General features: G+C 37.9%; 1 protein-coding gene and 1 pseudogene across 1 annotated transcript in view; both read left to right on the forward strand.

Moving 5' to 3' along the window:
* The window catches only part of ZNF292 (zinc finger protein 292), a 114,484-nt gene that overhangs the window by 47,202 nt on the left and 43,096 nt on the right, over positions 1-24,186 (forward strand). The window contains exons 3-4 of the mRNA XM_058307128.2: positions 22,710-22,864; positions 23,019-23,097. Of these exons, the coding sequence (XP_058163111.1) occupies positions 22,710-22,864; positions 23,019-23,097 (234 nt within the window). The remainder of the gene's footprint in view (positions 1-22,709; positions 22,865-23,018; positions 23,098-24,186) is intronic.
* LOC139440059 (survival motor neuron protein pseudogene) lies at positions 19,253-20,124 on the forward strand (annotated as a pseudogene).

Below are 24,186 nucleotides of genomic sequence, written 5' to 3' on the forward strand. Positions count from 1 at the left end.
AATAAATGTGGCATTTTATCTTGAGAAGATCTGATGTTTGCTTGTAGAAGTGGGTGTTGAAAGAGTTGCAGTTTTGTGAATTATTGTGAGATAACGGAAAGAGGTTCTCTGAAATTGTACAGAAAATTGTAACGTCATATGTGGATGAATATAACTCATACCAAACATAGTGAGCTGAGGTAATTGGTATATGTTTGTGTGCATATACATTTCATGTGTTCCTGTGTGCTCAGTTCAACTGGATGCAGTTTTCTGCATTCACCTAATGTTTCTCACTGAAAAAACTGCATAAGCAAAAGGGAAATTTGTGTTTTACACAAATTATTCTCTAATATACCAGTTACATTGGAACAAATTTGTGTTTTCGAAGGAACTATTATTGCAGAACTGACAAGATAAACATTTCCATCTGTAAATTTTCCTAAGATTGCTTTAGCTGCACTGTATAAACTTTTATATATTTATACTTTTGCTGTAGTTTAGGTCAGTTTATTCTCTAATTTCTAGTTTGATCTTTTTTTTTTCACCCAAGACACATAGAAGTACATTTAAAATTTTCCAAGTGTGTAGTTTTCTTTTTCTTTTTCTTTTCAGAAGAGATTGAGCCTGGGACCTTGTACATGCAAAGCAGGCACTTGACCACATAGCCATACCTGCTCCCCTGTAGTTTTCCTTTCAAGATTAAGTTTATTGCATTGTCTTCAAAGAATGTTTGAAATGTATGATATTAATTTATTTCTTGTGACTGTCATTGTGGCCTAGTTTTTGTGATTTCTTTTTTAAAGGAGGTACCAGGGATTGAATCCAGGAACTCATTCATGGGAAGCAAGCACTCAACCACTGAGCTACATCCACTCCCCAGTGATTTTTTTTTTTTTTAAAGAATGTTTATTCTCCAATTGTTGAGTACAGGTTTCTCTAGAGATAAATTATTTATTCTTTAGTTTAATTTTTTATGTATCATTAATTCAATCCAAACTTTCCCCCAGTTGTATGCAAGCACATCAGGTGTACTTCAATTACATTTTGAGGAAATTTATCCTAGAGCCATCTGGCATGCTGTAGTTATTCTTCAGACCCATTACACATCCTTCTTCACTGTCTCCCTCAATTTAGATATACTTTTCTTGGATAGATGTTTTTCACTCCTTTCCTGGTTTATGCTCTCATTTTGGTGAAACTACTCCCTCAGTAGCATCTTGAGCAAAAGGTGCGTAGAAGGTGACATTTTTGAGAACTTTCATGTCTGAAAATTACTTTTCTCTCTTCATACTTAAGATATTTTGGTTTGGTAGAAATAACCACCCACCCCCCCTTTTTTTCCCCAGGTACTGGGGATTGAACTTGGATCTTGTGTGTGGGAAGCTAGCACTCAACCACTGACCACATTGGTTTCCCTGAGTTGGTTTTTTCATTTGTTTTTGTTTCTGTTTTTTAAAGATTTCTTTTATTTATTTCTCTCCCCTTCTTTGTCCACTTCTGTTGTCAGCGGCACGGGAATCTGTGTTTTTTTTTTTTTTGCGTCCTCTTGTTGTGTCAGCTCTCCATGTGTGCGGCGCCATCCCTGGGCAGGCTGAACTTTCTTTCGCACTGGGCGGCTCTCCTTACGGGGCGCACTCCCTGGCGTGGGGCTCTCCTACGCGGGACACCCCTGTGTGGCATGGAACTCCTTGCGTGCATCAGCACTGCACGTGGGCCAGCTCCACACGGGTCAAGAAGGCCCGGGGTTTGAACCACGGACCTCCTGTGTGGTAGACAGACGCCCTAACCACTGGGCCAAGTCCACTTCCCTTTTCATTTGTTTTGCTTGTTGTTTGTTTTTTTGTTTTTTTCGGGAGGCACCAGGAACTGAACTTGGGTATTCTCATGTGGGAGGTGGGTGCTCAACTGTTTGAGCCACATCTGTTTCATCCCCTCTCGGTTTTTTTTTTTTTAAGATTTATTTATTTATTTAATTCCCCCCCCTCCCCCTGTTGTCTGTTCCCTGTTGTCTGTTCTCTGTGTCTATTTGCTGTGTCTTGTTTCTTTGTCCGCTTCTGTTGTCGTCAGCGGCATGGGAAGTGTAGGCGGCGCCATTCCTGGGCAGGCTGCTCTTTCTTTTCGCGCTGGGCGGCTCTCCTTACCGGGCGCACTCCTTGCACGTGGGGCTCCCCTACGCGGGGGACACCCCTTCGTGGCGCAGCACTCCTTGCGCGCATCAGCACTGCGCATGGGCCAGCTCCACAGGGGTCAAGGAGGCCCAGGGTTTGAACTGCGGACCTCCCATGTGGTAGACGGACGCCCTAACCACTGGGCCAAGTCCGTTTCCCCTCCCCTCAGTTTTTAATATGTTTCCTTTGGTTCCAGTGTGACTGTTGAGAAGCCTACCATTTTCTCCCCTCTGAAACTTTCTATGTCCTTATTTTGTCCTTGAACTCTGAAATTTTATGAAGTGCCTTGGTATAGGTTAATTTTAGTCATTGTGCTGGGTAGTCAGTGGTCCTTTTAATTCTTGAAACTCATGTCTTTAGATTCTAGGAAATTAACTTGAATTAATTCTTTGATTTCTTGCCTTCCGTTTCTCTGTTCTGACTTCCTGGGATACTTATTATTGATTATGGAACTCTGGTTCAATTCCATTTTTCGGGAGGGTGGGGCCGTTTTCTATCCCTTTTTCTCTACTATCTAGGGGGATTTCTCAGTTAATCTTCCAGCTTGTTTCATTTCTGCTATATTTTAAATTTTCATTGTCTTTTTTCCTCTAAACAGTCTTTCATGACATGGTCCCCTTGTTCATAGGTGTAATATATTCTCTCACCTCTCAAAGATTAACAGTAGTTCTTAAAATTTTGTCTTCTCCTTACATAGTCTGCTCACTTCAAGTTCCTTTGTTCTTTTGATCACCCTGATGTTTTACATGCTTTGGTCAAATAACTCGTGATCCTTGACTGTCTAATTTGAGGGTATATTGCTGAAATAGTGATTGAGAGCTCCAAGCCCATGAGTGGGTTTTGTTGTAGTCTTCACTGTCAGGGGCTTCTAGCTGGTCTCTTTCATTGGGGGAAGCCTGCTTTCAGAATCTTTGAGTCTTTTCTCCTGAGTTTCCAGAGAATGGCTCACCGAAGAACTCTTAGGTGATTGGCAATTAATAGGAGAAGATGATTTGAGAAAAGAGCTAACTATAGTCTGTGTGTACAGTTGACTTGATGCCTTGTTAAAAGTAAGGTATCTCCCCTCAACTGTGTCCAGAAACCTTTTGTTTAACTTTCTGTAAAGAATGAACTTCTGCTGGCAATGTAGCAATCACCTAGCTCAGGTCACCCACATTGGAGAGTGGGGAGGAAATCAGGGAAGATTAACTGCCTAAATAGACTTTGAACACATCTGGTTTATAGCCCCACTTTTTATTATTCTCATTTTAGAACAGTTCAGTTTGAATTTCTAATAGGGTAAATGCCAATATTTATAACGCATATAAACTAAAGCTCTTTGGGGTCCTCAGTAATTTTTAAGAGGGTAAGGGGTCATGAGATCAGAACACTTGAGAACCTTTGCTCCAGAGAATCCTAGTTATAAATTAGAACCAGAGTATGCCAGTATAAACATATCCAGCACTCCACCAACTTTATCTTTACATAAGACAAATATGTAATTTAATCCCAATGCTCATTAAATTAAAAACCCTGTGGTGTTATTCTTTCTTTGTTTTCTTTCCCATTAATCCTTGGGGGAACTAAAGGAAGCTGGTGGAAGTTAATCTATGCTCTTTTCCCCCAGGGTATATATGTTCTAGTTTTTACTGATTTAGATAATGAGAAATCAGCTTTAGAGCCAAACTGTTAGAGCATGGTTCTTAAGGAACAAAAAAACTGTTAGATATTGCAATGATTTGTGGCCCATAAACACATATTTATAGTGTTTGTTTTGTGTGTGTGTGTATGTGGTATGAAAATTTCATTGGGGAGGGACAATTGGGAAAAAAGTCACAAGACTTCTGTGGGGGGCAGTAATGAAAAAGAAGTTGAGAAACAGTATTAGAGATTCCTGTTTAGAGCATGATCCGTTAATATTTCTTTTGCTTATATTTCTTTGTCCTATCCCTGGTTTGCCCCATAATACACACTGTAGAGCAGAGGCTATGATACAAATAACTGGAGAGGTCCAGTAGGTCCCTTTTAGGCAGCCATTGAGGCATGGAGAAGGGCTTGTTCTCAGTAGGGAAACTTGAGTCATCAGCTCTAAGCCAGTTGATGTCATGTTAGAAGATGGGTCAAGATTGCCAAATTTTCTCTTTCTTCCCTCTTCTTTCCTTCCTTCCTAATACAGAAATCTGACCTTCATATTTTTAAATATTAGAAACTAATTAAACTATTTCAAGGCAATCTATTCATACCATTCAAAACATATTTGTGAGCCACCATTTAGAAACACCTCCTACACACATTAGTGTAGTTTCTTCAGGTATGATGGAATGTGTCTCTCAAATATGACTTCTGTAGCACCTGCAACTCAGAGTCATGTTTTTCCTACTTAGGTAACGTCAGTGATAGGTCCCCTCCTGGCTCTGGATGCCACCTTGTTCTATTTTCGGCTAATTCTATTTGCCTCGTGATTTTGCCTTATTATAGGAAGCAGAAATGTGTCTCTTTCAAACTTTAACCTAGTGAACTTGGTTTCTATGAGACCAAAGGGAATGAGACTAACTCCTCTTTTACATGAGCCTTCACATTTGTGAATATGGCTGTGGATCAAATGTAATATTATCAACATGGTGGCATAGGACATCCCCTGGAAAAGTCTGTGCCCAGAATCAGCTAATAAAAGGACAGACCCCCCTTGTTTGAAACTTGGTGATGATCGAGACTGAAGAAGGACTCCACAAATGCTGAATGAAAGAAAAAGGCAATCTCCATGATCAGGTAGATTAACATTCCAGACCCACCAATCCAGATCCTTCCCAATCACTTCTGTCCCATGCAGCTTGGGGGCTGCATAGAGGCAGCACAGTGGCCCAGGTACCTCATGTCATGGAAATAGACCATAGAGGCACTCACAGCAATGAATTAGAATCCTATGCATATCCTGGCACAGGGACCTGAGTCCACAGAGACCCAGGACAGAGCACATGGCAGCTGAGGAGCACTGCATACAAAAAGGTACCCAGGGGGAGAAAAAGATCTAGATTATGGCAGAACTGTTAGCAAGAGGTACACACTCAGTCCAGTCTCTATGCCTGGACCACCTAAACACAAAACAGATCTTTTTGAGTTGATCCCATCTGGATACCCAGGTTGGGATACCATAATAGGGAAGAAATCGGAGGCAGAAAAGCTTCACAGAAGGAAAAATATTGTGTGTGCCGTCTGTATGACACAAAAATATTGTGTGTATGTCTGAAAGACGAGATGGTTTCCAGAACTGAAAAGTTTAAGGAAAAGGGGAACACTGAGTAAGGGAGAGAGTTTGAGCAAATCATAGCAGCTGAGGAGAATATTTTGCATATAAACAGAACAGATATCAAAGAACTAACAGAGGAAAGGAAGCTTTCGTCTGGATGTGAAACCGTGCACAAAAAGTGCAGTCTTAAAAATTGTAATGCGTATCTGGGACAAGAATCAGGTGAAAGAGCTGAGAAAATCTGTATAGTTAAACATGGGCTACTCTAAAGATCCATAATAAGTTGGCCCAAGCCTCAAAAAAGAGCCTTAATGCAAAACCAATTAACAATAAAGCCCTAGACAAGAGAAACTGACCTTCAGAGTTAACACATCAAAATAATCAGACACCCAGACATCAGCAGAAAATTACAAGCCATACTAAGAAACAGGTAGATAGGGCTCAGTCAAGGGAACAAATTAAAACTTCACAGGAGAGACAGAATTTGGAACAAATTTCAGAGTAGTTCAAACAAATCTCCTAAATCAATTCAAGGAGATAAAGAAAAGGATATTAAGAAGACTGCTTCATCAATTAAGCATTGATATGGAGAAAGTGACCACGGTAGTTGCTGAGGGCAGGGAGAGGGAAGAAAAGATGTGATGTGGGGGCATCTTTGGGACTTGGAATTGTCTTAAATGATATTGCAGGGACAGATGCTGGACATTATATATCCTGCCATAACCCACTGAATCTACTGGGGGAGAGTGTAAACTACAATGTAAGCTGTTATCCATGCGGTGCAGCAGTTCTCCAAAATGTATTCACCAAATGCAGTGAATGTGCCACAAAGATGTGGGTGTGCGGTATATGAGAATCTCTTATATTTTTTTAATGTAACATTTTTTGTGATCTATGTATCTTTAAAAAAAAATACAATAAGAAAAAGACAATGGGTGAGCATAAAGAAGTATTTGAAAGTTTAAAAGGAAACATAAAAATTATGGGGAGGAAAGACACAATAACAGATTAAAAATGGTAGAGGCATACAACTTTAAATATGAATGGCAGAAGGAAGAATAATGAACCAGAAGTCAGGGCAGTCATATAGTCAGAAGAACAGATAGATAAAAGAAGAGAAGAAAAAAAAAAAATGAGCATAATCTCAGAGATTTGAGTGATAGCATGGAATGTACAAACATACACATCATGAGTGCTGCAGAAGAAAAGAGAGGAACAGGCTCAGAAATAATATTTGAGGACATAATGGCTGGAAATTCCCCAGCCTTTATGAAAAATAAAATATATGTGTCTAAGAATCTCAATGCACTCTAAACCGAATAAACCCTAATAGACCTACTGCAAGATACATACTAATCAGAATGTCAAATGCCAAAGATAAAGAGAGAATTCTGAAAGCATCAAAACAAAAGCAATTTGTCCCATACACGGGAGGGAGCCTCAATAAGACTCAATTTATCATCAGAAATAATGGAGGAGAGAAGGCAATGGTATGAAAAATTTAAGGTACTGGAAGAAAATGACTGCTAGCCCAGAATTCTCTATCCAGTAAAACTGTCCTTCAAAAATGAGGGATATTTTTAAATAGTAATGGATAAATAGAAACAGAGTTTGTCAACAAGAAATCTGCCCTACAAGGATTACTGAGGGAGTTCTGCAGGTTAAAAGGAAAAGGAAAGCATTGGCTAGTGGCTTGGAGTGGTGTGAATAACTGGAAACATTCATTAAAGGTAACAGAAAGAGTAAATGCAAAACCCAATAGTATTGTACCCTCAATGTACAGCTCTCTAATTATGATAAGAGAATACAATTGTACAAGAAAAAGTCATGTTTCCTGATAATGGACACATAAATTATAAAGAGGTAATGATGGACAGAAACAGTATAAAGAGGAGAAGCAGGGATATGGGAGCAGAGAATGTATATACTATTGAAGCTAAGTTGGTATCTTTTCAAATTAGTGGGTTATAGATATAGGTCATGTAATACAATTCCAAAATAACCACAAAGAAAGTAAAAAATAAAGAGAAACGAGAAAGGATCAGTCATGTACATCATAAAAGATCAACTATACAAAAAAGGAATAAAGGAAAAGAGGCAAAAAGGTATGATGGGTAGGAGCAGATGTGGCTCAAGCAGTTGAGTGCCTGCTTTCCACATGGGAGGTCCAGGCTTCGGTTCCCAGTACCTCCTAAAAACAAAACAAAAAAAACAAAACAAAAAAAACAAGGGAAGCAGATGTGGCTCAAGCAACTGGGCTCCCACCTACCATATGGGAGGTCTAGGGTTCGATTCCTGTGGCCTCCTGGTGAAGGCAAGCTGGCCGGAGCAGAGGGCTGGCGCAGCAAGATAACGCAACAAAAAGAGACACAGAGGAGAGACAATAAGAGATGCAGTGGACCAGGTTGCTGAGGTGGCGCAAGAGATTGAGCACTACTCTCCCGCTCCAGAAAGTCCCAGGATCAGTTCCTGGTGCCCCCTAAAGAGAAGACAAGCAGACACAGAAGAACTCAATGAATGGACACAGAGAGCAAAAAAAAGGGTATGACATAAAAACCAAATGATGAAATGGTTGAAGTAAGTACTGCCTTTACAGTAATAACACTGGATGTTAATGGATTAAATTCTGCAGTCAAAAGATGCAGATGCAGATGGGCAGAATGGATAAGAAAGCATGATCCAACTATGTGTTGTTTACAAGAGACTCACCTTAGACCCAAAGACACAAATATATTGAAAGTGACCAAAAAAAAAAAAGTGAACGGTTGGAAAAAGATATTCCATGCAAATAATAACCAAAAAAGAACTGGGGTAGTTACACTAATATCAAACAAAATATAAATACTAAATATAAAACTGTTATTAGAGACAAAGAAGGACACTAAATATTAATAAAGGAGGGAATCTATCAAGAAGAAATAACTATCATAAATATTTATGCTCCTAATCATGCTGCCCCAAAGTACAGGAGGCAAACACTGGTGAAACTGGATGGAGAAATAGACCTCTGTACAATAATAGCTGGAGAATTCAATATACCACTCTAATCAAGTGATAGAAGATGAATAAAGAAATAAAAAGCTTGAAAAATATAAATGAACCAGACCAACAGACATATACAGAACATTACACCCCAAAACAGGAGAATATACATTCTTCTCAAGGGCACATGGGTTGTTCTCCAGGATAGATCACATATTGGGCCACAAAACAAGCCTTAGTAAATTTTAAAAATATTGAAATTATACAAAGCATCTTCTCTGACCTAATGGAATGAAACTGGAAATCAATAACAGACAGAAAACTGGAAAATCCACAAATTTTCAAAAGTCGAATAACACAGTCTTAAACAATCAGTGGATCAAAGAAAGAATTTACAAGGAAATTGACAAATATCTTGAGATGAATGAAAGTGAGAACACAACATAAGGAAATTTATGCAGTGAAGGCAGTGCTGAGAGGAAATTTATATCCTAAATGCTTACATTGAAAAAGAAGAGCTAAAATCAAAGACCTATGTGCTTAACTGGAGGAACTAGAAAAAGAACATCAAACTAAACAAAAAGCAAGGAGAAGTTAAAAAAAAATGCGGATTGGAGCAGAAATGAAAGAAATAGAGAATAAAAACTGCAAACAGGCATGGCAATATGTTCTCCTCAGGGCTGCTTACTGCATAGTAGACCCTGGTGCCACTGCCGCTGCCCCATGAAGATGACGGCGACTCCCTGCTTTGCAGCCATTGCCCGCCTGTTTCTCTGCACCTTGGGATCAAGGTGAGTGAGCATATTGCTTTCTTTGGTGCCCTTGGTCACATGTTTATGGAGTTTCTGAAGGGCAGTGGAGATTACTGTCAGGTACAGCATGGCCTCTATGCAGAAAAGTGAACTGTAGAAACTCATTACTAATCCACCAAGGAACTCCCATAAGAGTGGTTAATCTGAAGACAGAAGTGTTGAATTTAAATCCGCAGTGCATTTTACAAGAGTTCTGACCTGAATGGGGTAAACCACAGTGCACTTCTTTATGGTGCCTCAGTATTACTGGATTTAAGAATCACTGCTTTTTGTTAGGAGGTTCATTTAATTTCCCATTACTCTGAACTTCATATTCAGAGCAATGAGAATATCAAGTGAAGTATGTTGAAGTAGACTTCAGTTACTTTACATCATTTCTGTATTCATTTTTTAAATATTTTTATAACCCTATTGAGTGTTTTTTAACTAAATTAATAAGTATGGAGTTACTGTAATAGTAAGATTATGTGAAACAATTCCAGCACAGCTCTTGTGGAGAAAGAAGGCATCCACGGGAAGTGGATTTGGCTCAATGGATAGAGCGTCCGCCTACCACATGGGAGGTCCAGGATTCAAACCCAGGGCCTCCTGATCTGTGTGATGAGCTGGCCCACACGCAGTGCTAAGGCGCACAAGGAGTGCCATGCCACGCAGGGCTGTCTCCCGAGTAGGGGAGCCCCACGCGCAAGGAGTGCGCCCCGTAAGGAGAGCCGCCCAGTGTGAAAAAAGGGCAGCCTGCCCAGGAGTGGCGCCTTTGATGCAGCAAGATGACGCAACAAAAAGACAGTTTCCCGGTGCCGCTGACAAGAATACAAGCGGACACAGAAGAACACACAGCGGATGGACACAAAGAACAGACAGCTGGGGGGCGTGGGGGGGGGGGGGGGAGAAGAGGAGAGAAATAATCTTAAAAAAAAAGAGAAGGCATCCAAGTTCTTGGTTGGCCTTTTGATGATGGTACACCACCATCCAACCAGACTGTAGATGGTTGTTTAATTTGTGAAGAACCTGGTTACTGCATTGCTGTTCATTGGTTGCACATCTTGGGAAAGCTCCACTGTTTGTTGCCCTAACATTGATTGAAGGTGGAATGAAATATGAAGATGCAGTACAGTTCCTAAGACAAAAGTGATGTGGAATTTTTAACAGCAACTTTTGTATTTGGAGAAGTGTCATCCTAAAATATGGCTGGTCACAGGTTGCATTCAATAAAATTGATGTGCCTGATGCTATTGCCTTGGAAGTGAAACGGGAGAGGACTTAATTTGTTGTACATGTTAACCAACATGTTAGTGAATAAGTCTAATGAAACTTCCATAGGAGTATTGAAAAGCAGTTTTACCGTACTACAAGTATGACAGAATTGCAACCTCTGTGTGTTGTAGTCATCCTATTTGGACACAGCAAAAGATTATTGCTGGTCAGCATTTAAAGTGTGCTTATCATTTATAACAGTTGACCTTTCCTGAAGTCATGCAGTATTAAGTTATAAGTCTTCTTTAAATCTATTGCCGTGCCAGAATTTTATCAATATTTAAGAAATTTTGAGAGATTAGGTGCCAAAATACCCAGCACAATACTTGCCTATTTTTAGTATCATACAGAGCTTAAAATCCCAGGAACTATGAACACTCTAGACCTTATGTGGTTTATTCCATCTGTCATTTCAGGCATTGGAAGTAGGGTCTTTGTGGTTATTTGCCTGTTCACTTTATGTTTATATCACTGACGGTTGTACCAGAATACATTAGGTTTGTGCAACCATTGAATTTTGTTAGGATTTTTACTCAGTCTTATGGTGATAATTTGCCTGTCTATAAATCTCATTTTGTGACTTTAGAGAAAATCTACATTTTGAAAATCTGCATTGTGCAGAAGCACATGTCTTTAATGTCTCCAAACAAAAAAGCCTTACAGTTAATTTAATATTTTCACTTTGCGTACAACTTAACTGGGATGGCCTGACCAATGGGAGAGTGCTATTATATCTTTTTATAAACTGTTGCTTAAAAGGTAGAGGTGGTTTGTTAGGGTGGCTACAATAATTCTTAATCATAAAATTTCTGAAACTCTTATAATTTTTTCCATATCGGAAGTTGTTTACTGAAAGTTGCGTCACCATCTTTTTTTGCTGCGTTGCTTTAATATGCTGGGACCTGCGCCTTTCCGCCCTGTGCAGGTCTGGGATGCCTTTTTTTCTTTTTTTATCAGGAGGTCCCCAGGTCCTCCATATGGTAAATGGGAGTTCAATTGCTTGAGCCACAGCCACTTCCCTCTTATTTTTTTTTGAAGTGTGATTCTTTTTTCCCTTCTTCCCTATTCTTGGAAAAAAACTTATTGCTGCTAATGAATTCAGCAGACCTAATACTTTTTACGCCTTTTGAGCTATGTAACTTAATGTTTGGATACTTTGTAATTTGTTTTATTATGTAATTGATTAACTGGTGATGTGTATTAATGTTAGTTCAACCATATATTTATACTGTCTGGGAATGTGATTATAGTTCTGTGGGAGAAATAATTTCTCAGTATTTCTGAGTTTGTAAAAACCTAGTGCATGAGCTTAAACATCTAAGTAAATAATGAAATGCAAAAAAAAAAAAGCATATTAACAAAACCAAAAGTTGTTTCTTTGAGAAGAGCAATAAAATTGGCAAACTGTTAGCTAGAATGACAGTCAGAAATGAGAGGAGGCTATTGCTAGTGACTCCACAGAAATAAAAAGGCTAAGAGACTCCTATGAACATTATGCCAACAAATTATATAACCTAGATGAAATGGACGAATTCCTACAAACACATGAAAAACCTACACTGGCTTTAGAAAAAAACAGAAGTTCTCAGCAGACCCAAAATGATTTACAGATTCAACACAATCCCAATCAAAATTCAGCAGCCTACTTTGCAGAAATGGAAAAGTCAGTTATCAGATTTATTTGGAAGGGTAAGGAGTCCTGAATAACCAAAACCATCTTGAAAAAGAAGTTGTTGGAGGACTCACATTTCCTGAATTTAAAACTTATTATAAAGCTACAGTAGTCACAACAACATGGTTTTGGCACAAAGATAGATATATAGACCAATGGAATTGAATTGAGAGTTCAGAAATGGACTCACAACTGTGGCCAATTGATTTTTGATCAGACTTACCAGTTTACTCAATTGGATCCAGGAGTCTCTTCAACAAATGGTGCTGAGATCATATACAAAAGAATGAAGGAATAAAAGTTAAACCATAAAAAAAAAAAAAAATGAAGTACCCTATGTCCATATACAGAAATTAACTCAAAATGGACCACAAGACCTAAATACAAGAAGTAGGACTATAAAACACCTAGAGGAAAATAATAGGGAAGCATCTTTAGGATCTTGTGTTAGGCATAGGTTTCTCAGACTTTACACTTAGGGCCCTATCAACAAAAGAAAAAATAGATAAATGGGACCTTGTCAAAATTCGGAACTTTTTTGCATCAAAGGAATTTATCACAAAGGTGAAAAGACAGTCTATTTAATGGGAGAAAATATTTGGAAACCACATATCTGATGATGGTTTAATATCCACAATATATAAAGTCATTCTACAACTCAACAACAAAAAGACAACACAATTTTTAAAATTTGTCAAAAGACTTGAATAGACAGTTCTCCAAAGAGGAGATAGAAATGGCTTAAAAAGCACATGAAAACATGCGCAACATCATTAGCTGTTGGAGATATGCAAATCAAAATCACAATGAGGTACCATTTCACACCCACTAGAATGGCTACTATTATATAAACTGGAAATTACAAGTGTTGGTGAGGACACGGAGAAAAAGGAGCACTCATTCACTGTTAGTGGGAATGTAAAATGGTATAGCCACTGTGGAAGATAGTTTGGTGATTCTTCAGAAAGCTACGTATAGAATTACTGTATGACCAGATGATCCCACTACCAAGTATATACCCAAAAGAATTGAATGCAGGGACTTGAAGAGATGTTTGCTCACCAGTGTCCATAGCATTAATCATAATTGCCAAAACATGAAAGCAACCCAAGTGTCTACCAGCTGATGAATGAATAAGAAAAGTGTATATACATACAATAGAATATTATTGAGCATTAAAAAGAAATAAAGTTTTGGTTTATGTGATAACATGGATGAACCTTGATGACATTAAGTTGAGTGAAATATGTTGAGACACAGAACGACAAATATTCTGTGATTTCACTGATGAAATAATTAGGGTAAGCAAACTCAGATTTAGAATCTAGAATATAGGTACTTGGGGCTGGATTGAGGGTAGGGAATGAGGAGTTAATGTTTAATTTGTACAAAATTTCTTTTTAGGTTGATTGTAAAGATTTAGAAATGAATGATGGTGATGATGGCACATCACTGTGTGTAATTAGCATTGCTGAATTTTATGTGAATGTGATTAAAAGGGGAAATTTTGGGTCATGTGTATGTTACTAGGATAAAATTTAAAAGATAAAACTTTCTATTCAGCACAGTGAACCCTAATGTAAATAGTGGACTATGATTAATAGTACAGTTGTAAAAATGTCATTTATGAGTTGTAATAAATGTTCCACACTAATGCAAATTGTTATATAGGGTTATATATAGGGAAAAAATGCACCTTCCTATAAATTATGGCCTATAATTAATATTATGTATATGTATTAACATAATTAATATATGTATTAATTAATTAATAGATGTGTTGATATAAAATTATGGCCTATAATTAATTAATTTTATCAGTTACAACAAATGTACCGTACTAATGTAGGGCACTGATAATGTGTGCGTGTGGGGGGGCTGTTGGTTATATGGAAATGTATTTTTTATATGATTTTTCTGTAAACCTACAGCTTCTCTAATTAAAAATTTAAAAAAACACACACACAAACTTTGCAGTCAGATTGGTAGGGTTTGAATCCCTTCCCTGCCTCTTACTAGTGTTTTGATCTTGGACCAGTTTCTTTACTGTTTTATCCCTCAGTTTGTTGAGCTACAGCATATACATATTACTATATTTTACCTAGTAGAATTGTTAATAAATTACTAGTTAATATATGTATTTGTTTGTGGTAGACAGAATGTTGCACAAAGAGGCTGCCTGGCTTTCCTAATACCACTTTATTAATATTCGGCATATTACTGCATCCTTTAATGACTAATCTGTAAAACAGAATTAAATGATCTTTAACGTCTCTTCTGATTCTCTATAATGGCATGTTTAATTATTTTCGGATTCCAGCCTGAAAGTCCTTGAAAGATTAAGGAAGTAGATATAAATAAGTAACCCTTTTTATTTTATTATTATTATTTAAAAGATTTATATCTCTCCACTTCCTTCCCCACCTCCCATTGTCTGCTTATATGTGTCCATTCACTGTGTGTTCTTCTGCATCTGCTTGCATTATCAGGCAGCACTAGGAAACTGCTTCTCTTTTTTGTTGCCTCGTCTTGCTGCATCAGCTCTGTATGTGTGGCACCACTCCTGGGCAACCTGCGCTTTTTTCAAGGAGGTTGGCTCTCCTTGCAGGGTGCACACTTTGTGCATGGGGCACCCCTGCATGGCATGGCACTCCTTGTGCATGGCAGCACTGCGCATGGGCCAGCTTATCACACAGGTCAGGAGGCCCTGGGGATCAAACCCTGGACCTTCCATATGGTAGACGGATGCTCCAACAGTTGAGCCACAGCCGCTTCCCATTTCTGTTGATTTTTTTTTTTTTTGCCCCTTTATCTCTCTCTCTCTCTTTTTTTAATGTTATATTTAAAAAATATGGGGTCCTCATATGCCCCCCACCCTCCTCACCCCACTCCTCCCACATCAACAACTCTTTCATCATCGTGGGACATACATTGCATTTGGGAATACATTCTGGAGCACTGTTGCACCACATGGATAATGGTTTACATTGTAGTTTACACTCTCCCCCAGTCTACCCAGTGGGCCATGGCAGGACATACAATATCCAGCATCTGTCCCTGCAGTACCACCCAGGACAACTCCAAAACCTGAAAATGCCCCCATATCATATCTCTTCTTCCCTCTCCCTACCCTCAGCAATTACCATGGCCACTTTCTCCACATCAACGCTACAGTTTCTTCCATTACTAATCACAATAGTGTCATAGTAGAATATCAGTAAGTCCACTCTAATCCATACTCTATTCCTCCATCCTGTGGACCCTGGGATGAAGTAACCCTTTTTAATTGAAGAAAGCATAATTTATTAACCAATTATGTTGGGAGTGCTCCCCATTTCACAGTGGTTCTACTGATCTTTACTACCTTGAGAAATACAGGAAGCTCTGCTGCAAATATATTTAACTTGCTATGAATATCACCTTTTGTAGCTTTATACAGATTATGGATGTTTACTTTTTAACCCAACTTTTTATTCTGTTCTACATCTAATCAATGATAAGCCTGTCAGTTTTCTTTTACACACCATCTCATATTCAGCCATCACCATTTTCTTCCACTATCTCCCCAGTAATAGTATTCCCAGTCTATTACAATCTATTACAATGGCCACTTAAATGTTTTCCTTGTCACCAGAATCTGCCTTCTCTCCCTCTTTCCTCATCTATAAAATGAGATGAAGATTATTTTTTATTAAAAAGGTTCATTTTATTAATTCCCTCATGCCCCGTGTTGTTTGCATTCGCTGTCTGCTCTCTCTGTCCATTTGCTGTGTCTGCTTATCTTCTCTTTAGGAGTCACCATGAAATGAACCTGGGACCTTCTATGTGCTTGAGCCACCTCAGCTCCCCGCTTTGTTATGTCTCTCCTTTTTGCGCCATTTTGCTGTACCTGCATGTGGCGCGGGCTTGCTGTCTTGCCCTATTTCTCCAGGAGGCACTGGGAACCAAACCGGGACCTTCCACATAGTAGACAGGAACTCAATCACTTGAGCCACATCCACTTCCCAAGAAGATAATTTTTAAAAGTTGCTTTCTGGTTCTAACATTCCATGATTTCTCAACAGTTTTCTTATCAATTCAGACTGTTTGACCCAAATGACTTCATTTTCCAGTTTAGAGTTACATTTAAAAACTTCTGCATCTGAGGACTACTAGAACTCAACTGTGTAAAGGAAAGAAGTAACATAGTAGTAATGTTTGCTGAGCTGGACATATCAAAAATTGTAGGGTTTGGGCAAAATGTAGACATATGTACATTATATATTTATTTGCTCTTTCTTTCTTTCTTTCTTTCTTCCTTTCTTCCTTTCTTTCTTCCTTTCTTCCTTTCTTCCTTTCTTCCTTTCTTCCTTTCTTCCTTTCTTCCTTTCTTTCTTTCCTTTCTTCCTTTCTTCCTTTTTTCCTTTTCCCCTTTCTTTCTTGTACCAGGAATTGAACTCAGGATCTCATACATAGAAAGCAGACACTCAACCACTGAGCTACATCCACTCCCCAATGAGAGTTGGTTTTTTCATTAGGTACTGGGTGGGGATTTTTTTAGGAGGTACTGGGTGGGGATTGAACCCGGCACCTTGTACATGGGAAGTAGGCATTCAACCACTTGAGCTACATCTGTTCCCTATATAACATTCTTAAGGGAATTTTTTTTAGCGTTCAGGAATTGGAAGAAGCTTACAATATCAAAACTTTCGGCATATCACTGTATTTTCTTGCCTCTTTCCAGCAGAAGTTAAAAACTATTATGAAAATTGATTCATTACTGCCAGAGGATTTATAGGGGAAACCTTTCAACCCAATCCATGTTTGATTGGGAGCATTTGCCAGGTATGAAACTCTATACATCTACATTTGTTTTCCTAGAAGAAGTAAAATATTATTTACTTTGTTTAGATAGACAAATGCTAACTAATGTAAGAATTATTTGCAGAGTTGGTGTTAATTCTGAAATCCTTACATTGCCATCATAACATTACAAAAGAAAACAATGCCAGCTGTGCCAATATTTTAAATTTTTAGACATAGAGCATAATGCTTACAGGTTTTTTTGGAGGAATGACACCGATTACCACCTCCAGGGAAAGAGTCCTACTGCATGGAGGATAGCAAAGAAATTTCAGCCCACTCTGATACATGTTTTAGAGATTCCAGGAAAGATATGATTTACATAGGCACTGGACAGAACAATGTTTACTCACAACAAATCAAGGTCAGCTTCACTAATGGATGTCTGTCTTCCATGTCCAGCGGATCTTGCTCTGTAGCTGACTCTGGCCCTGCAGCCACCACAGGAAGATGGTCTACAGGTATACCTCTCTTCTGTGTTGTAGGCCAAGGACTCTGTTCCCTCCCTGCTGGAAACAGTATGGCAGCAGAAGTGCGCCAGATGCCATACTTGGACAAGCAGTCTCCAGTGAATGTTTACATCTGTTTGGGACAAAAAGGAGAATGAATGTGGCAACAGGATACTGTTTGCTGGGGGATGAGTTTATTTCCAGGCACTCCCAAGAACAGAGTTAGCCCACATTTATCATCCTGTCTTAGTAGCCAGGCTAACACGTTTAACTCCAGCATAGTGTTTATTTGTGGACGACAGGGAAAAGTGCAGTCTGAGCTTAAACTGTCTCATTCCATAATTTTTTGAGGGATAATCCCAAAAGGGCCCCAGAATGCAGATTTTTTCCACTTAGATGATAGGTTTTGTTTTATAGTCCTATATGACTATCAATGGCACAAGTTTGAAAGACTGATAATGAAATTGTCGTTCCTTTAACTGAATGTGGTTACATCATTGAAGTCCGTATTTTCTTGGGTAGTCTTTTCTAGTTCATGTTGGTTCAGCCAGGAATTAATCCCAGCTCAAGCACTTTGAAAATTGCTCTAATCAAAATCATCATGCAAGAAAATGTCTTCATCTTTCAGCTATTCATAGCTCTCTGTCATCTGTCCTCTGAATTATCTAGCAGGTCAAATCCATTTCAGATTCATGAGAAATACAAGTAACTTTTTGAGGATATTTAGAAGAAAGTTAACTTTCCTGCAAAAGTAAGTCTCCGGGCTGGAATTATATATAGGTAAAATAGTGACCCTGATTAGGCAGATATGAGGCATTAATTTCTCTGTCACAGTGAAGCCTGAATCATCTTTGCTATAGGGTAAGCAGCCTCAATTCATTTTCCATATTGATCAAATATGGTCTCATTCACTCATAATTATATTTTTTTACCCCCTCTTTGTGGCTTTTTGCATGCTGTCTGCTCTCTGTGTCCATTCACTGTGCGTTCTTCTGTTTCTGTATTTATTTATTTTATTTCCCCTCCCCCTTGCTACTTGCTGTCTGTTCTCTGTATCCATTTGCTGAGCGCTCTTTTGTGTTTTGTGTCTCCCTTTTTGTTGTTTTTGCATCACCTTGCTGAGTCAGCCCTCCCTAGTGCCTGTGGGCCAGGCAACGCTCCACAGTGTGCAGGTGAGCCTGCCTAAACAAGGAGGCCCCGGGACATGAAGCCAGGGCCTCCCATATGGTAGACGGGAGCCCAACTGATTGAGCCACAGCCACTTCGCCATAATTACATTTAACAGTCCTGCACCTCCTAAGAGAATTCTAAGAGGGTACCTTTGTACAGAAAGAGTTGCCCTTCTCAGAGCCTCCCAACCTACCCTTAATTAAAGTTCAGAAAGATTCTAAAGCCCTTGGATACCTGGGAATTGAAATTCACATGGAGTTATATTGTCCATTCTTTTCTTTTTTTTTTTAAAGATTTATTTTTTATTTATACCCCCCCAGTTGTCTGCTCTCTGTGTCCATTCGCTGTGTGTTCTTCTGTGACTGCTTCTATCCTTATCAGCAGCACCAAGAATCTGTGTTTCTTTTTGTTGCATCATCTTATTGTGTCAGCTCCCCGTGTGTGCGGTGCCATTCTTGGGCAGGCTGCACTTTTTTTCGCGCTAGGCGGCTTTCCTTACGGGGCGCAGTCCTTGCGCATGGGGCTCCCCTATGCGTGGCATAGGGCATTCCTTGCGCACATGGGCCAGCTCCACACAGGCCAAGGAGGTCTGGGGTTTGAACCACGGACCTCCCATGTGGTAGGAGGATGCCCTATCCATTGGGCCAAGTCCGCTTCCTTATAGTGTCTATTCTGCACCAGAATGTCTTGAATATATTGGGCCAGTGAGGTATTGGATGGTAAAGTGTTATGAAAATGTGGATCAAGAGTAGATTGCGGTCATAACCTCATGCGGTATTATCCCTGGTCAGGAGTATTCCAGCAGGGCACAGGGCAGAGTGATGATTCTGACATTTGGGGTGATAACAGCATTGATAAAAGCCCATGATAAAGCTGTGGCTTCATTTAAGCATGCTCTGAAGAATGGTGACATTTCTGAAGCTTCAAACAAGCCAAAAGGCATACCTAAAAGAAAACCTGTTAAGAAGAATAAAAGCCAAAAAAAAACCCTATCACAACTCCATTGAAACAGTGGACATTTGGTGACAGATATTCTGCCATTTGGTCAGAAGATGCTTTTACCCAGCTACCATTGCTTCCATTGGTTTTGAGAGATACCTGCATTGTGGTTTACACTGAGTATGAAAATAGAGAGGAGCAAAATCTGTCTTGATTTACTTCTCCCAGCCTCTGAAGGCATTAATAATGTAGAACAAAATACCCAGGAGAATGAAAATGAGAGTCAACTTTCAACAGATGAAAGTGAGAACTCCTCCAAGTCTCCTGGAAGGAGACTCCATGGAACTCTTTTCTGCCTCCACCATCCCCCATGCCAGGATCAGGACTGGCACCAGGAAAGTCACGCCTAAAATTCAGTGGTACATACCCCAAACCCCTTCCTATCATGCTTGTTGCCTCCACTTCCTTCTGGATAATTCCCCCTCTAACTTCCATATGTCCAGATTCTTTTGATGGTGCTTTGGGAAGCATGTTAATCTCTTAGTACATGAGTGGCTATCATACTGGCTGTTATCAGAAGGAAGGTGCTCGCATTTCAATTAGGAATAAGTCTGCCATCACTTTATAAGTGAATCTCAACTTTTGTACATATTTTGTGGTTTGCAGAAAAAAAATGTTTAAAATTGAAATGTTAAAGTTAATAAACTATTAAAAACATTTGGTACCAAAACTTAATAAAAGGTTGATCCCCATCCCCACTAGATTTTTCTCATGGTGCCAAAGTATCATCTTACCACATACTTGCTGACTGGTTGTGTGGAGAAAGCTTATCTCTACAATAAAGAGATCCCTAGAATCAGCGATGAAACTTTGCATCACTTTTAGTCAGATAAACAGACAAGTTTTCTGATTTGTGATACATTATAAAGTACACTGTTTTACCTGTGAAGTGCTGTGGTCAAAAAAGGTTACCCAGAATTTAATCGAGCATTTAGATCTAATTTCCCATTCTCCAGAATTACAGGGGATAAAGGAACAAGTTAAATGACACCACAAAAGAAATGATGAGACAGCCAGAATGTGAAGTGTTGTAGAAAACAACTGGCATCATTTCTTTTCCTTCCTTCCTTCCTTCCTTCCTCCCTTCTTCCCTCCCTCCCTCCCTTCCTCCCCTCCCTCCCTCCCTCCCTTTCTTTCTTTCTTTCTTTCTTTCTTTCTTTCTTTCTTTCTTTCTTTCTTTCTTTCTTTCTTTCTTTCTTTCTTTCTTTCTTTCTTTTCTTTCTTTTCTTTCTTTTCTTTCTTTTCTTTCTTTTCTTTCTTTTCTTTCTTTTCTTTCTTTTCTTTCTTTTCTTTCTTTTCTTTCTTTTCTTTCTTTCTTTCTTCCTTCTTGAGGTGCCGGGGCCGGGGATTGAACCAGGGACCTCATAGGTGAAAAGCAGGTGCTTCACTGCTTGAGCCACATCTACTTCCCTGGCCTCGTTTCTTAATAAAATCAGCTATAAAAGAAAAAAGGAGATAGAGTAGGTAACTGTTTTAGATTAAAAGAGACTTAAAAGACATAACAGCTAAATGAATGTGGTATCTTGGATTGAACTCAGGTTTGAAAAACCAGCTGTAAAAGACGGGACACTGAGGAAATTTGAATGTGAACTGAATTATAAATGAGATAATTGTAATTTTATGAACTATGATAAAAAGTATTGTAGTTTATAGGAAAATGTCTTAAAAATTTACATTTCACTATTTAGGAGTGAAATGCTATAACGTCTCTAATATAATTTAAAATACTTCAGTAAAATGTAGATGTGTGTGTGTCTGTAAAGCATATACAGCAAAACGTTTATTGAATCTGTGTTCACTGTACTGTTTTTTTTTCTATTCTTTCTATGTTTGGAAAGTACACTAAAAATGTCTACTCTTTTTAACTAATTAAAAAAAATAGATTGGTTTCAGAGCTCATCTGGGAAAGATTTGGATATTATTTTTCTGGATTCTTTTTTTTTTTAAAGCTTTTCTGCTTCAACTTTTACCTGTGATTTTCTACTATTGGTTTTAGATTTAGGGTGAATGTCCTTTCCCCTGCCACCTCCAATCTTCATGACTCCTCAGAAAGTGATGAGTTACTATTATGTTGTCCTTTAATTAACTAGATTATCTTTTCAATTCTTCCTTCCTTATTCTCTTTAATCACTTAATTACTTCTGCTAGTTAGAGGTCAGTAGAGCATGCAGGATAGTATTTTGAGTATTTGATTATAATTCCCTCCTTCCTCCCTCCTGCTCTTCACTTTTCCTTCCAACACATTGTTTTGAAGCTACTTCTATATGTCTGGGATACCAGCCCTCATAGAGCGTTTTTCTTCTTTGCTGGGGCAGAACACCTGAATTTCCAAATGTGATATTACTCTTAGACCTCAAAGTGTGAAGAAAGTCAATTATGATAGTTTTCTTTATTATAAAAACATTTCATTGGAATTCTACTTCATTTAATATAACCATAGAAACTTTTAGATAGGTTTTAATTATAAGATTTTTATATCTATAGAGTCTACCATAGATGTCCGTATAACTGCTGCTACCAGTTATTTCCATCTCTTCATTCTATTGGATAAAGTGTTGGTTTTTAAAATTGTGGGGGTTTTTGTTTTATTTTTTTTTAATGATTCTGATAGTGAATTTGAAATATTTACTTCATTGAGAGGTGGGGGAGTGTTTATGATAAAACTTTAAAACATAGTACATAGTCTATGTACTATTTTTTTATTGACTGAAAATTATTTGCAGATTCTGACCATTTGTGATGAGGTGTTGAATTTTCTGTACCTTATATGAAAAATAGAAAATATAAGTGTTCTTTGAAATTCTGTAGTGCATGCATGGGCAAGTATTACTTGCCCTGGTGTCTTAAAATAACTTTTAAATCTTAGAAATGATTAGGTGAGAGGTGGCATTTTGATTAGTGAAGAGAGCCATTAATTAATGCTTGTACTATTTGAAACCAGCCTTGAAGAATATATGCTTTGGCTGGATGAATTAGAACCAAATTTTTCTCCTACTGAGAACTACTAGAAATATAGCTATGACTTTTTTCTTTTAATGTTTTAATCAGCATTAGCTACTTTTTCTTTCATGAATCAAAACAGTTATTTTTCAAAATTTCTCTCAGTGTATACTTTGATTTATATTGAATACTTTTTATTATTTTTCTTAACAGACACTCCTTGAATATGCAGAGAAATGGAAAACTTCAGAAGATCCCTTACCTTTATTGGAGGTATACACAGTGGCTATCCAAAGTTATGTTAAAGCACGACCCTATCTTACCTCTGAATGTGAAAATGTAGCATTGGTTCTGGAACGCTTGGCATTGTGAGTAGACCTTTGAAACTTTTAATCTCAGGTCTTAAGAAAATTTAATTTTATATAGATTAGTTATGAGAATTTACTCAAGACATTATAATTATTGGTTTTATTTTACTTTGAACTTTAATAATTTTTTGTATCCTTACGATTTATTTTTTAGAAGCTGTGTTGAGCTTTTACTATGTCTGCGTGTTGAGTTATCAGATAAACAGTGGAAACAATTTCAGACATTGGTGCAGGTGAGAATATTTACATGTTAGATTCACTGTAGGTGTATCTTAAGTCTGTTTTCCTTATTCTTAAACAATCATTTGGTTAAACTTTAAAATATTTAAATAATGGTAGACATTAACGTGTCACTCTTACAGTGTCTTGAATAAGTTGATGCTTAATAAATATTTGCTAAATGAACATACCATTTAGATAGATTGGATAGATTGGTTGAGTATTTCACTATTCTTTAAGATCAAGTAATTAGAGGTTTGCCAAAGCGGTAAGGGAATACAAAAGAAAATGCCCTCATTTCGTTTTAGAAACACTTTAATTGCTGATAATGCAATGTGCTTTATAAGAATTTAACATATTTAATCCTTATGAAAACTTAGTGGTGGTAGATTTATTTTCCCCATTTTAAAGGTGAGGAAACTGAGGCTCATACTCTTAAAATATTTGTCTGCCAGACTTTTATGCAGCTAAAATCAGAGTAGTTATTTAGACCAAGGTTCTTTACTCAAAATGACATATGTTTTCTCTTGTATTTGAAAACACAAGCTTTGTCTTTTTTATTTAGGTTCTGTTATTCTACTTATATACAGTTTTACACAATTTAGCACTTAGTTATTTTGGGGTATTTTCAGGAATATTTAGTTCAGTTTCAAAAACACTAAATTATGCTGGATGTATTATAACTTTAAGTAAATTTTGAGTAATTGCTTAGTTTGAGAGGATGTTCATGCTAACTAGTTTCAAAAGATACAGTTTTCTCTCTGTTTCTCTACCCTGAGTTCTTAAAAATACCTTTTGACCTTACATTTTTCTGTGGGAGATAATTATGGAGAGTTAGTCTCAAATTTCGTGAGCATTTCACAGGCAGTGGTTCGGCAAAGAAATAAACTTTCCTATTTTAACAGTAAACATTAAAATCTACGTCAAATACAAGTCCCTTGATGGTAGGATTCGATACCTTATTAAATACCACATAGTACGTTATACTGAATAGATGCTTAACAACTATTTGTTGAAATGAAGCTGTCTTGTCCTGTTTGTCACATTGCAACTAATTTTTTGAACGTGCAGTTTCTACTTCAATGTATAGTAACTTCTGTCTT

The sequence above is a fragment of the Dasypus novemcinctus genome, chromosome 11, assembly GCF_030445035.2.
Source record: "Dasypus novemcinctus isolate mDasNov1 chromosome 11, mDasNov1.1.hap2, whole genome shotgun sequence".
Classification (NCBI taxonomy): Eukaryota; Metazoa; Chordata; class Mammalia; order Cingulata; family Dasypodidae; genus Dasypus; species Dasypus novemcinctus.